The 13,836-nt window shown below is 36.7% G+C and overlaps 1 protein-coding gene across 1 annotated transcript in view; it reads right to left on the bottom strand.

The window, feature by feature from the left end:
- The window catches only part of POLR2B (RNA polymerase II subunit B), a 41,598-nt gene that overhangs the window by 21,552 nt on the left and 6,210 nt on the right, over positions 1 to 13,836 (bottom strand). The window contains exons 3-8 of the mRNA XM_090266826.1: positions 8,823 to 8,973; positions 6,310 to 6,422; positions 5,968 to 6,187; positions 5,438 to 5,596; positions 2,726 to 2,890; positions 68 to 264 (exon numbers count right to left, since the gene is read on the bottom strand). Of these exons, the coding sequence (XP_090122952.1) occupies positions 68 to 264; positions 2,726 to 2,890; positions 5,438 to 5,596; positions 5,968 to 6,187; positions 6,310 to 6,422; positions 8,823 to 8,973 (1,005 nt within the window). The remainder of the gene's footprint in view (positions 1 to 67; positions 265 to 2,725; positions 2,891 to 5,437; positions 5,597 to 5,967; positions 6,188 to 6,309; positions 6,423 to 8,822; positions 8,974 to 13,836) is intronic.

Below are 13,836 nucleotides of genomic sequence, written 5' to 3' on the forward strand. Positions count from 1 at the left end.
GCTTTAAGAAGAGCTTTATCTCAACTAAATATTTTGCAAGAACTTAAAGCAATGAAATTTAACATACCCCAAGAAATAAGCTTTTTTGGTCTCACAAAAATCACTGACACCAACATGAGGGAGCATTTCTTTTTGTAAGACTTCTTTTGCGTATTTAATTCTTTTCTCTTTAGTTACACCAGGCTTTGCCCCTCTTGAGCCAATAAAATTTAGTGCAACATTCTGTTCTTGGATGACAAAAGCTTCATCGAGAGAAGGTTTAACCTATCAGATAATTTACATAAAAGTTACTTTAAAATTCATATTTCCACCTTAAAAATGAGTCAACTGTTAATCTGTAACATGTTAACGATCCTGATGAATCTAATCAATTATGCAAATACTTTTAGAATCAAAGGAATCAAAAAATCTTACAACATGAAGACACTTTGGAGATCTAGAGATCTCTAACAAAATCCATGATCAGATCTTTCCAGAAAGATACAAATAATTCCATTATAAAAAGAACTGTTTTTTTTACATTTTAATAAACAATGACAAAATTTCTTCAAAACATCTAAAATCAATTTAGAGATGTTTAATAGTCAATTTAAAATTTATTAACCTACAAATGAATAAATGTGCCAGATTGTTTTAACTTTGGTTTAAGACGTTTTTTATCCTATAAATAAAACCACTCAGTTTTTTGTAACAGAGAACATTTTAAAGGCACATTGTTAGAGAGACCTGCATTCCACACCTGCCACTAACTATTGTAGCTACGGTTTCTCAGCAGCCAAGTAATCAGTTTCCTCATCTACAGAGGCCAGATAAAATAATCTCTAAATCCCACTTCAGTTCTAACATTCTGAAGTTCCAATTTTACACAATAATGAACATGAGAAATGAGGGGCAACATTTACTAACTTTGGCCCTTCTAAGTACACCTTAAGTCCTATCACATATAGTGTCTTTGATTTCCCATGTCCATATTATCACTGATTCACAAGTTTAAACATCCAAATTCTAATCACAGAACCAAAGATCATAAGAAGGTCGGGTAAACCAGTTAAAGTGAGGCCCAGTATAGCAAACAAAAGTAATCTCTTTAAAAGAAAACTGTCATTATGAAACTGTCTGTTAAGGTTAATATGGATTTAAAAAAAGAAGAAGAATAATGCATTTTCAGAAAATGAAATTAAAGCACTTTTGCACTGTGAATGCTTGACTCACAGGCTTATAAAATTTGACTTAAGCCTCATAAGAGCTATAGAAACAAAGAGTAATTTTCAAAAAGACAATATACATAAAGCAAATCAGGTCTTTCACTTCACTAAGAAAATTCCAGTTTGAGTACTGTCTGAATCCAGTTCAAATCATTTGGGATGCCTTTTGGATAAAAGATAGCATGTATTATCTTTTCTTTTAAATACTTAAATACTTATAATCTTTAAGTATTAAAAAAAAAGAAAAGCATATGACTACTGGTAAAAGCTTACAGTAAAATCTAACTAGGACCCATTTTTCTCATATAACCGTACCAATAAATACTCTTAATAACTAAAAGGTATTCTACTTTTTAACTTTGTGACCAATGTTTAGCCTGCACTTTACCTTATTTCTCTGTAGTCTTAAAGTCTCTGGACAATTCATAACAATTTTAATACTCAACTACTATTTATTGAGACAAGGATCATTAATAAAAAAGACTGATAAGGAAATGAATACTTATCTGGACTCAAAGGACCTTCCCACAAAAATCATAACTTTACAGTAGAGGAGCCTAAAAGACACCACACTGTACAGTTTAACATTACAAATAACAGGACAAAACAACATCATGTGAGTCCTGATGCAATGCCCCAAGAAGCACATGATATTATTTCTCTATTTTTCCTGCCCCAAAACACATAAATTGAATCAAATCATAAGGGAATATCAGAAAACCCAAATAGAAGGAAATTCTACAAAATAAATGGCCTATCCTCTTCAAAAATCTCAATGTTATTAAACACTGAGGAGAAAGAAGAGGAAAAGAGACATGAAAACAACATGCAATACATGATCCTAGACTGGACTGGATTCTGAACCAGGAAATAAAAAGGCATTAAGCACATAATTAAAAATGGACAACTGGCAAAAACTTGAGTATGACCTGGGGGTTACTAGAATTGTACGGAAGTTACCTGTCCTGATTATGCAAGTGAATGCCCTGGTTCTCAGGGAATATACACTGAAGCTTTTAGGAGTGAAGAGGCATGACCCCTGAAACACACTCTCAAGTGCTCCTGAAATAATGTGCCAATAGAGAATGCTGAACAAACGTGCCAAAGGTAACAACTGGTGAATCTGAGTTAAAAGTATATGGGAGGAGTTCTTTGCAACTTTCTATAAGTTTGCAATTACTTCCAAATAAAGTTAAAAAAAAAAAAAAATAAGATAAACTACTAATTTTCCCATTTTACTCAATTACAACAGACTGGTACGCTTTTATGATTTTCCTTACTACTGTTCCTTCTTGCAGCTGTCAATGTACTCTGATGCCTCTAGTTTTCATATCTATTTTATAAAGATTATCAGGAAAGAACCCGAGACTGAAGGCTTTCGCTACACAGTAAATGGCATGAGATTTGTGACAAGTATACTGCTCATCAGAGCAGCTTTCTACTTGTTTTAAGATTAGCAACTGTCAGTAACTTTGAATTTCTTGTCAAAACACTATAACTATATTTTGCTTACACATTACCATTTCCATCATCTCTGGATCTTCAAAATCATAAATAATATGCTCTAAAATATCTCTGTCAGACACAAAACCTAATGCTCTGAACACAATAATGATGGGAACTTCTTGCTTGATATATGGTAGAGTTGCCACAATGCGCTGACCAATAGCACTCTTCTTTGCACCCTAGAAAAATAAAATATTATTAGAATATGAGTACACAAAGACAACAGTCGTATGAAAACATCTTGAGAACCATTTCACCTTCTTGTTAATCACTGTACGTACTTCAAAAGAAGCATGACTCTCATATTCTAAGGAATGTTCCATGGCTACTTTTCAAAACCACTGGAACAGATTTATTAATTTTATGGACAGGCTGGTCATTTAGATTTAAGAAAACACCCTTTCTCTACTATTGCTTGCCAAAATTCTCTCAGAATCACTCAATACTTTTGGAAATGACTTTTTGGCTGCAAAAAAAGTATGAACACTGACCCCCTATCCCCTCTACCCACAAGAAATAAAAAAAAACCTCTGAAAGAAATAGATAAGGAGTCAAAAAGAGAATATGAAAAAGTGAGAGGAGGAGAGAGAATATGGGCAAATGTTGAAAAAAAAAAGCTAAGCACAGAATGAAAAATAGGGATTAGCTCAAGAACTGGACTGTGGTATCTCCTTTTTTGAATAAACAGCCTATTTCACAAGCTTCATTTTTTCCAATTTATCTCTCTTTAACTGTACACACACACACAAATAAATAAATAAATAAAAACTCCTAGCCTAAACTGGCATACAAACACATGGCTTCTCAGTTTTAATTACACTTCCTTCCTTCCATATCAAATTCTACCTTTTCTTGGCCTCAAAACCCTACATTATCACAATCCCTCTAATAACAGTTTCTGTTGTCTACCTCTTCGTACTTCAGGCCTCCTTCCTACAACTTCTCATAAATGATACCCAAATCCTCAACTCGACCTTTTTTCTGTATGCTTGGCCCTCATATCTTCAACTACCATTTGGTTGTATCAATCAGTTATTCCATTCAGTCTATTTGTTTCATCATAGATCACTTCAGAATAAGCAAAATGTTAAAAAATAATGGATACATCACACACACCCCAAATCTTTTGTCTAAAAATGAAATCAGTAGATTCTCTCTAAAAATAAATTTTTATAAGTTATTTTATCCAGAACATCAGGATAGAAATCATAGAATCTTAAATGGGTCATCCTTATACTCTATCAAACCTCACCAAATCCAGATGATTTTCCTTTCTCTGCTTCTAATGAATTTACCTGCCCATAGTTGCCATGATAATCTCCTAATATATGTTGTGTTTATATCTCTGCCCTCCATAACCCAGGCCAATGCTTCTCAAAAATAAATGCACATCACAACCACCTGGGGATCTTTTCTAAACAGGTGCACCTCGGCCCCATCCCACTCAAATTTAAAGGAAAAAATCTTTTAAATGAACACCCATTCTACATGTGTATTTAACTTCAGGTAGTTAAAACTCTCTAATTTTCAAGTTTTTTATCTTTGTAAGATTTCTAAAAAGTGAAATTAGACTCTGCAGAACAATTTCTAAGAGCACAGGACTGGAAACTTAAATGTCCACCTTAATAGAAATAGTTAAAATTATTCTACATCTGCATATAGAATATCACAGCCCAAAAAGAACAATCAAGTGCTGATCTAAACATGATTGTAAAGGACACCAGCAAAGCGTGTATGGTATGCTCCCACTTGTATTTTCTGCATTAAGGCTATTTCTGGGCTGATTCACAAGAAATTATCAAAAGCAGGTGCCTCTAGGGAAGAGACCTGGGGGGAAGGGGGAACGGTATCAAAGACTACTTTTTATAGATACCCTTTATTGTACTTCTTCAACTATTTTATCATGCATGTATGACTTATTAAAAAAATTTTAATAAAAAATGTACATGAAATTAAAGAGGTAATTACAACTACTTTCCAAGATAGGTGCAAAGATTAAACCAAGCAATCTGAGTAATTGGCACAGAGCAAATATTCAAGAAATGCTGGCTATTATTAGATTAGATTACTTTATTTTAAGTAACCTGACTATGGTAGGAAGCTTCAGATAGTGCTGACAATCCCTGCCTACTATTATTGCTGCCTGCGTAATTCCCTCCCATTGAGTAGGGGGCTGAACATACTGACTTGCATCTAACAAAAACAGTACAGCAAAAATGATAAGATATTGCTTCCAAGATTAAGTTACAAAAGACTGTGATTTCCACCTTGCTTGTGCACTCTGGCTCTTCTCGATTACTCTCTGATAAGCAAGCTGTCAGTATAGAGGGAACCCATGTGGCAAGGAACTAAGAGAGGCTTCCAGCCAATAGCCAGCAAGGGACTGAGACTCTCCGTTCAAGAGCCCATGGTGAACTGAATCCTGCTGACAACCACGTGAATAGCCTTAAAATGACTGCAGTCTTGGCAAACACATTGATTACAGCCTTGTGAGATACGTTCAACTAGAGGGCCCAGCTAAGCTATACTAGGATTCTAGACTTCCAGAAACTGTGAGATCATATATGTTGCTATTCAAGTAATTTGTTACACAGCAATAAGTAAATAATACAATGCCTGTCATATAACACTGATAATATGGTCAAGAAAAGCTTTCTGACTAAGACTGAGGTCTGGTAAATCATAAAATGGAGTAAACCCAAACAACATCATATCTCAGTCCGTACCTGACCTCCTCTTGCCAGCATGCTAACCCAAATAGTACTGGTGGGTCGGGAAGAATTCTCCAGACATGATCTACACTCTCCTGTGTAGGCATATTTAGAATCCTTTTTGGCAAACACGTAGACTGTGTTTGTTGCCATTTTCTCTTGAGCAATTAGAACCTATATGGGCAATAAAAAAAGGTACAGCCATAAAACCCTCAAGGTCCTTAAAATAGAAAGAAGAGCGAAATCTGTATCTTAATTTAATCTGATCATATACACTCACTGAAACATCAACTCTCGAACTTTACAAACTGTTTTGCATAAATGCCTCTTAGAAACACGTAAGCTCAAACAACAGGCCTTATTTCTAGTGCATATTATGTGATACAGCTAAAAATTTTGGTTTATATAACTTCAACTGTAACGCCTCTAAATATTTCAACTGCCACTTTCAGATTATTCTATATAACTTTACTTTTTAATTGCAACTTTCATAATTTAAATCTTAATCATCATTGTATAAATTTTAAAAAAATAATCGACTATACCTTTTCTGATCCATTAATAATGAAATAGCCACCAGGATCCAAGGGACATTCATTTAATTCACAAAGATCACGATCTGTTAAGCCATTCAATAGGCAATAAGTTGAACGCAACATAATGGGAATTTTTCCTATAAAAGTTTTCTGATGCTGAGTTTGAAGCTGTTCTTCCCCCTCTTTGATAACTGTTTTTGTTATGTCAACATAAAGTGGAGCAGAATACCTTTGAAAATAAAAGTAGAACATAATAAATAATAGTAAGGTATTTGCTAAAACTCTCAACTCATTAAAACTACATTTTCTTAATTGCTTCACTATTGGCTACTAGAAAAAACTCTTTCTTACGTGAGATTTCTTAATCTGGCCTCATTTGGCATCATTGGTGAAGGCGCACCATCTCTTTCCCAGTGGGTAGGCTTGGAGAGATAAATCTGTTCAAACTTCAGCAAATATCTTGGCTGAAATAAAACAAAAAAATAGTAGAGGATAATTTTTTTTCCATAAAAGTTTTAATATTTCAATCAACATTAACATTTTGAGTAGAAGGGGTTATAGAAACTGGTGAAATTAATCCACTTTATTCATACAGGGACTCTCCGAAGTCAACATCCTTATTTCATAGATGTATAAACTTATTCCTAAGTTTTATACTTAGTCACTTTCTTAAGGCAGAGGACAAAAAGAGACTTAATATATCACAAGTAAATAAAGACTATGCACATATCATGTGCTCTAAGTTTATAACAAATAGTTAAAATGTATTTGTATTAAAGACCTATACACTTTCATGTGCCCATGCCTTAGTTAGGGTCAGAAGTACAAAATTACCAGGAAACAAAAAGGTAAATTCATATAATTAGAGCTTCCCTCTAATCTAATCAACAGAACACCAGGGGGAAAAATGCACCTAAGTCTTAAATTACACAAAAAATACTAATTATTCTATGCAACGTACTAGAATTTCCAACCCCTAGTTGGCAATAGCTCAGCCAACAGCAGGGGAAAAAAAGGGGGGGATGGGTTTCAAATAAATATCTATTTGCTGCCCAATAAAACAAGATATATGAGAGATTTCCAGAGATAAATGGATAGTGAGTTTCCCTCTAAATCAAATCTCAGAGGAGAAGATGGGACTAAACAGATCACTGTAGGTAAATTATTGACACTCAAGTTTCCCAAAATGGAGTAGGCAAAGGGCAAGGAGACCTGGTGATTATAATGAAGCAAAGGGAAGCCTTCCTTCTACTCCTTATTTCCACCATCACCCTAGTCTAGTACATTATTATTTTAAACCTAGGCTATTCCAAGATTTTTCAACAATTCCCCATGACATCCAAAGACATCCAAAGCCTGGGACCATCTGGTTCCATCTCATTTTCCAGTAACACCTACCAAAACCAGTCAAACCAAAAACCATATACTGAATATTGTGGTCCCCACTCCATCCCAAGCCAAACACATCAAGTATTTTCTTGCTGAAATGCCTAAGTATCTTTTCTCTACTAAGATAGTTCCACCCTGCCCTTCACAGTCAGCTTAAGTTGCTCCCATTTTTTCCACTAGGCTCTGACACCCCAGCTTCAGAGATTTCTTCCTCCAACAGTACTTATAGTACCACCACTTTGAATATGCTATGTTACACTGTTGTCTCTTATTTTGCAAAGACAATGAAGAAAAATGCTGTATGTATAAAAAAGGCATTTGATGCCTATTTTTCTAGCACACTGCTAGAAGACCCAATTATTTTGTTCTTAACATTAAGTCTGTGCAGCATCTCCAACTAGAATGAGAATAATCGATCAGCCTCTAGGAGCTAACTACAGAAAAGAGGGACTGAAGAGAAATAATAACCTCTCCCTCTAACTTGACGTATCTGAAGCTCTCCATGCCTCAGTTTCCCTCTCTCAAGGCCTATCACACTGCCTCTCTACCCCCAAAAAAACTACAGTTATTAGACTACAGACTTTACAATCATTCATGTAAAATCAGATTATAAAATTACACACTTGCTATGATTTTAACACTGCTAAAAATATGCATATGTGTCAACAAAGACTGTAAGGAACTTAGAAAATTAAAATAGCTGATTTTCCTTTATTGTCTCATACTGCCATAATAATGTATTTCATGCAACAAATATCAAGAGAAAAAAGTCCTTTAAATACTTTTTATGACTCCTTATACACTGAAGAAAAAAGTGGGTTTGTCTGAAGGAATATGACCATTTTTGGTTTGCTTCATCTTATTTCTGAATCCCCTCTTCCCAACTATTAAACAACTACTATCTGAATAAGGATTATGGCTTTGGATTACAGTTGACCCTTGAACAACTTGCGGGCTGGGTTGCCTACCCACAGCTCCAATCCCATGCAGTCAAATACCTGCATATAATTTTTGACTCCCCTAAACCTTAACTACTAATAGCCTACCATTGACTGGAAGCCTTACCGATAAACTAAGCAGTCAATTAACACAGTTTGCATGTTAAATGTATTATATACAATATTCTTACAATAAAGTAAGCTAGAGGGAAAAAAATGCTTTAAGAAAATCATAAGGAAAATACATTTTTAGTACTGTAATGTCTTTATCAATACTGTAAGTTTACATAATCTGTGTATACGATGAAAAAAATCCACAAGTATGTAGACCCAGACAGTTCAAACCCATATTGTTCAAGGGTTAACTGTAGTTGTAAAAATGCATCTATTTGTAAGGATAAAGTAGGAACTGACTGAAGACAATAAATACTCTGCTAAAAACACCAAATGACTATTTAACCTTTAAGTTAGGTCAGAGAACTGAAATTTCAAATCAATACTCTTCTTTTACTTATTTTATTAAAATAACCATCTTACCGGTTCTTCAACTTCTCCACTAGCATGCTGAGCTTCAGCTTGTAGGTCTATAGGTGGAGCATCTTCCACAATTCTTTGAACAGACATCTGAATAAACTCATCAAAAGAATCCAACTGTTGCCTGACCAAGCCTTTCTCATCAAAATAGGAACTGGGAAAATATTTGAATTTATAATTAGTTACAACTCAGTTGACGTTTGCTAGTATATTTACCCATTTTCATTATGATCAAATTCAATAAACAATCATTAAATACCAAACACTATATGCAATCACTACAAAAGACACTATGAGGTATCAAAAAAGGGGTGAGATTAGGAACTTGTTTGTAGAAACAAGATTTATGGGTAAAATAATTAAAGCACAACATAAGAACTACAAGGAAGCACTAATTTATAAATGTCCTTTATAGATAAATTTCATCCAACCTCTTAAAAACATTTATTGAAAAAAATGTCAGAAGAGGAAACTAAAAAAAAAATATAGTCAAAGATAAGAATAAGAACTCCAATTTGGAGACTACCAGCCAAGATGGAGGCGTAGACAGGTGACACACTACATCTCCCTCCAAAACTAAAGAAGGAATACAACTACCTCAAAACTAGAAACAACCAGAAGTTCCAGAAAATCAAACTGCATGGAAGTCCAACAAACAAAAGATATAAAGAAGAAATACTCATCCAGACAGGTAGGAGGGGCAGAGCCGGGGCAGAGAGGACACAGTGTGGTGGCGGTAGCAGCGGCAACAGCAGCAGGCTGGCAGAAAGCAGTCACATGTTTTAAAAAGTCAGGAGAGACACCTCTGGAGCATTCCCAGCTCCCCACTGGAACTCGCAGCTCACGGTCCCAGCACCAGAGAATATCAAGCCTCATTACTTCTGACTGCGCAGACCAGTGGGGGTTGGAGTGGAGGCAGAAACTGCCGGTCTCTCCCATGGTCCTAAAATGTCCACAGACCCACCCACTCTGGGAACGACGGCCAGGGCAGCTGCCAGAGGGGTGCCAGTCTGGTGCGAAGGTGGGAGAGGTGCCTGGAAAAGGGGCAAGTGGCATTGTTCCCTCTCGTACCCTTCCCCCACATACAGCACCACAACATGGTGAAAACAGGTCGCCCTGCACTGACAAATCCCTAAGGCTCCGCCCCTTACAACGTAACAGGAGCGACAGCTCTACCTGGGACGCAGAGGCAAACAAATACAGGAGCCTGTCAGAGTGAGGAGACAGAGACGTATGGCCCAAAAGGGGGAATGGATCAAGGTTCCAGTGGGAGAACTAAGCGATGAATAGATAGCCAACCTAACAGATGAGGAGACAGACAACCTAACAGATGCAGAATTCAAAACACTGGTGCTAAAGATGCTCACGGGCTTGACAGATATGCTTGAGTACAGCAAATGCATAAAAGAAGTGAAGGCTATCCTAAGTGAAACAAAGGAAAATCCACACAAAACCAATGGTGAAGGGAAGGAAACTGGGGTTCAAATCAATGATTTGGAACATAAGGAAGAAAAAAAGTCAACCAGTGCAGAATGAGGAAGCAAGAATTGAAAAAAATGAGGAAAACTTCCCAAATTTTACAAAACAGATGGGCATACAGGTCCAGGAAGCACGGAGGGTCCCGGGCAAGCTGGACCCAGAGGGGACCACACCAGGACGCATAATGATTGAGATGCCAAAGATGAAAGATAAAGAGAGAGTCCAGGGGGCAGCAAGAGAGAGGTGGAGAGTTGCCTACAGGGGGGGTGCCTATAGGACTATCAGCTGCTTTCTCAGAGGACACTTTGCAGGCAGGAAGGGACTGGCAAGTAGTATTCAATGTGATGAAAGGCAACCCACAACCAGGATTACTCTATCCAGCAAGGCTATCATTTGGAATGGAAGGGTAGATGAAGTGCTTTCCAGACAAGGTGAAGCTAAAGGAGCTCATCATCACCAAGCCATTATTGTATGAAATGTCAAAGGGACTTATTTAAGAAAAAGAAGATCAAAACTATGAACACTAAAATGACAATAAACTCACAACTATCAACAACTGAATCTAAAAAATAAAAACAAAACCCAACTAAGCAAACCAGAATAGGAACAGAATCATAGGTTCTGGAGGGTTATCAGCTGGGAGGGGGGATCGGGACAAATGGGGAAATGGTGCAGGGACTAAGAAGCATAATTGGTTGGTACAAAATAGACAGGGGAAGTTAAGAATAATATAGGAAAGGGTGAATCCAAAGAACTTATATGCGCAATGGACAGATATGAACTAAGGAGGGTGGGATTGTTGGAGGGGTGAGGGGTACTGGGCAGAGGGGAACAAAGGGGAAAAAAATTGGAACTACTGTTAAAAACATAATCAAGAAAATATACTTAAAAAAAAGGTTAAAAAGTCAAAAAAAGAATTTGAATGAGAGAGGAGATACCAATGACTTTTAAAATATGGATGTATTAAGAATTTCAATTTAAGTTAAAGGTTATTAGTTCTATTCTGAGTATGTTAAGGGTGAGATGAAAGTAAGGCACTTAAGTGAAAATACTCAGCAAGTGACTGATGATAAAAAATAAAATAGAGCATGGGTAGTAGATCAGAACTAGCAGCATAGATAAAGAAATCACATATGAAGCCCTAAAGAAGGATGGAGAATCTAAAAGAGCAGACATTATTATTTATAAGGAATACACAGTTGTTCATGGGAGGGATGGGGAAAGATATACATATATAAAGAAACAAGTAGATATAACTGCAAGAGGAATCTCACTGCTCACCACCACCCAAGAATAGCTGCACAGCTGGGCTTTAGTGAGACTAGAAGAGCTCTGAGATGCAACACAACCCTAAGGACTGGACTACCTCATCACCCCTCAGCAGCAGGAACTGCCCCACCAGCACACCTCCACATCTCAACTCCTTCACCTTGTGACCTCTGCATCTTATATATGCGATACCTCTCCTGAGCTTCTGCTCCCCTCTCCCAAGTAACTACTGCCTCCATCCTCACATCAATTTTCTGAGACAATATGCACAGCCCAACTAATCACCAGCCTCCGCTTTGGAATCATCAGGTCACCTAACATCACTGGCATGCCTACAGTTTGGCTTTGGGTTAAGGTCCCACCCTGATTTAATCAACTATGACCATCAATATTAGAAGTTAGATCCTACGGTAGATAACACAGCATACAATGCTTGTATAAAATAGAGCCTTAAGAATGGCTGGGGCAATTTCCTTCAATAGAGACTGTGAGCTAACAGGAAAGAAATGTCTCACAATCATTTGAGTCAGCCATTGATATTTAAGAAACACATGGAAAACATTGTCTGTTACTATAAACAGCAATGGTTTTTATGGACAATTAATGATAAAAAAAAATCTTTACAAAACAATGGGCAAGTTCCATTCCCCCAGGAAGCTGAGCCATAGCTACTTTCCCCCAAATCATAAAAAGGTGCTTCATTAGAATGTAATCCTTTAAATGCCTAAGTTATATATTTCATATTTATATCTAATATTATGATTATTTTACCGGAAGTCACTAGTGATACTGTTATCACATTCATACTGCTTGGGGAAGATCACTGGATGTTAAAAAGCAAATGAACAAAAAATCATCTTATAATAACCATAGCACCTATAGTCAATTAAAATGTAAAAGTTTGCCCTGGCTGGTGTGGCTCAGGGGATTGAGTACCGACCTGTGAACCAAAGGGTTGCTGTTTCGATTCCCAGTAAGGGCTCATGCCTGGGTTACAGGCCAGGTCCTAGTTGGGGGCATGTGAGAGGCAACCACACACTGATGTTTCTCTCCCCCTCTTTCTCCCTCCCTTCCCCTCTCTCTAAAAAATAAATAAATAAAATCTTTAAAAACAAAAAACAAAAAAAAAGACGTAAGAGTCTGCCCTGACTGGTGTGGCTCAGAGGACTGAGCACCGGCCTGTGAACTGAAAGGTCACTGGTTCAATTCCCAGTCAGGGCACATGCCTGGATTACAGGCCACGTCCCAAGTTGGGGGTGTACAAGAGGCAACCAATCGATATCTCTCTTGCATACTGATGATTCCCTTTCTTTCTTCCTCTCTCCCCTCTCTCTAAAAGTAAATAAAATCTTAAAAAAAAAAGTAAAAGTCAAATAATTTATTTAGTACAAATATTAAATCTGGTGATTATTCAAAATACAGTATTTTACCCTTCAGCAATCTACCGCATATGGTGAAAACAATTCATTTTCCTCTAAGACCAAAATATTCTTTGAATACAGGCATATCCCAGAGAACATCTACCTGGTTTTTATTTCCTAGTAAAAGGCCTCTTGGTCTTTAATATTCAAACATCATAGAAAACCCAAATGTCTCAATACAAAATTTTTATAGCCCATGTTTAATAGGAAAAATATATACTGACATCCCAAAAACTCCATACATTTTTAACAAAACAATGTTGGTTGAGGAAAGGTTCAGTTATATTCCAAATACAACTGGCAGAATGTCAGAAGCATGTGTCCTTTGAAAATGGGGAAAATGTCAACCAAGAGGATGTGTATCCTGGAGCTGGTGGGGATCAAAGAGGCTTCATCTTACTATATACAAAGCAGGATATTAGTTTATTACTTAAGTTACTTTTCTTACCTATATGTAAGGCTTCTTCCTTGAGTTTTATTACATTTTAATTACACTTAGAATTAGGGCAATTTGGGTTGAAATACAACCTATTATAACTTTATCCATTTAAAATAAAGAGAAAACAAATGACATTAATATCACTATTATGTGCCTCCTAATATAATGCCCAAAGAGCAGAACATCGCTGCTGCCAAGAGCAGTCTTCTGAATTTAATTACAAGGAAACATAAGACAAATCCTAAACTAAGGAGTATTTTAAAAAGTAACTGGCCTGCCCTGACTGGTGTGGCTCAGTGGGTTGGGAATCTTCCCACAAACCAAAAGGTCACCAGTTTGAATCCCCGTCAGGGCACATGGTTGGGTTGCTGGCCAGGTCCTCATTAGGGGGTGTGAGGCAACTGATTAA

Source organism: Furipterus horrens, unplaced genomic scaffold, assembly GCF_987537825.1.
Source record: "Furipterus horrens unplaced genomic scaffold, mFurHor1.1.pri manual_scaffold_2, whole genome shotgun sequence".
NCBI classification, from domain to species: Eukaryota; Metazoa; Chordata; class Mammalia; order Chiroptera; family Furipteridae; genus Furipterus; species Furipterus horrens.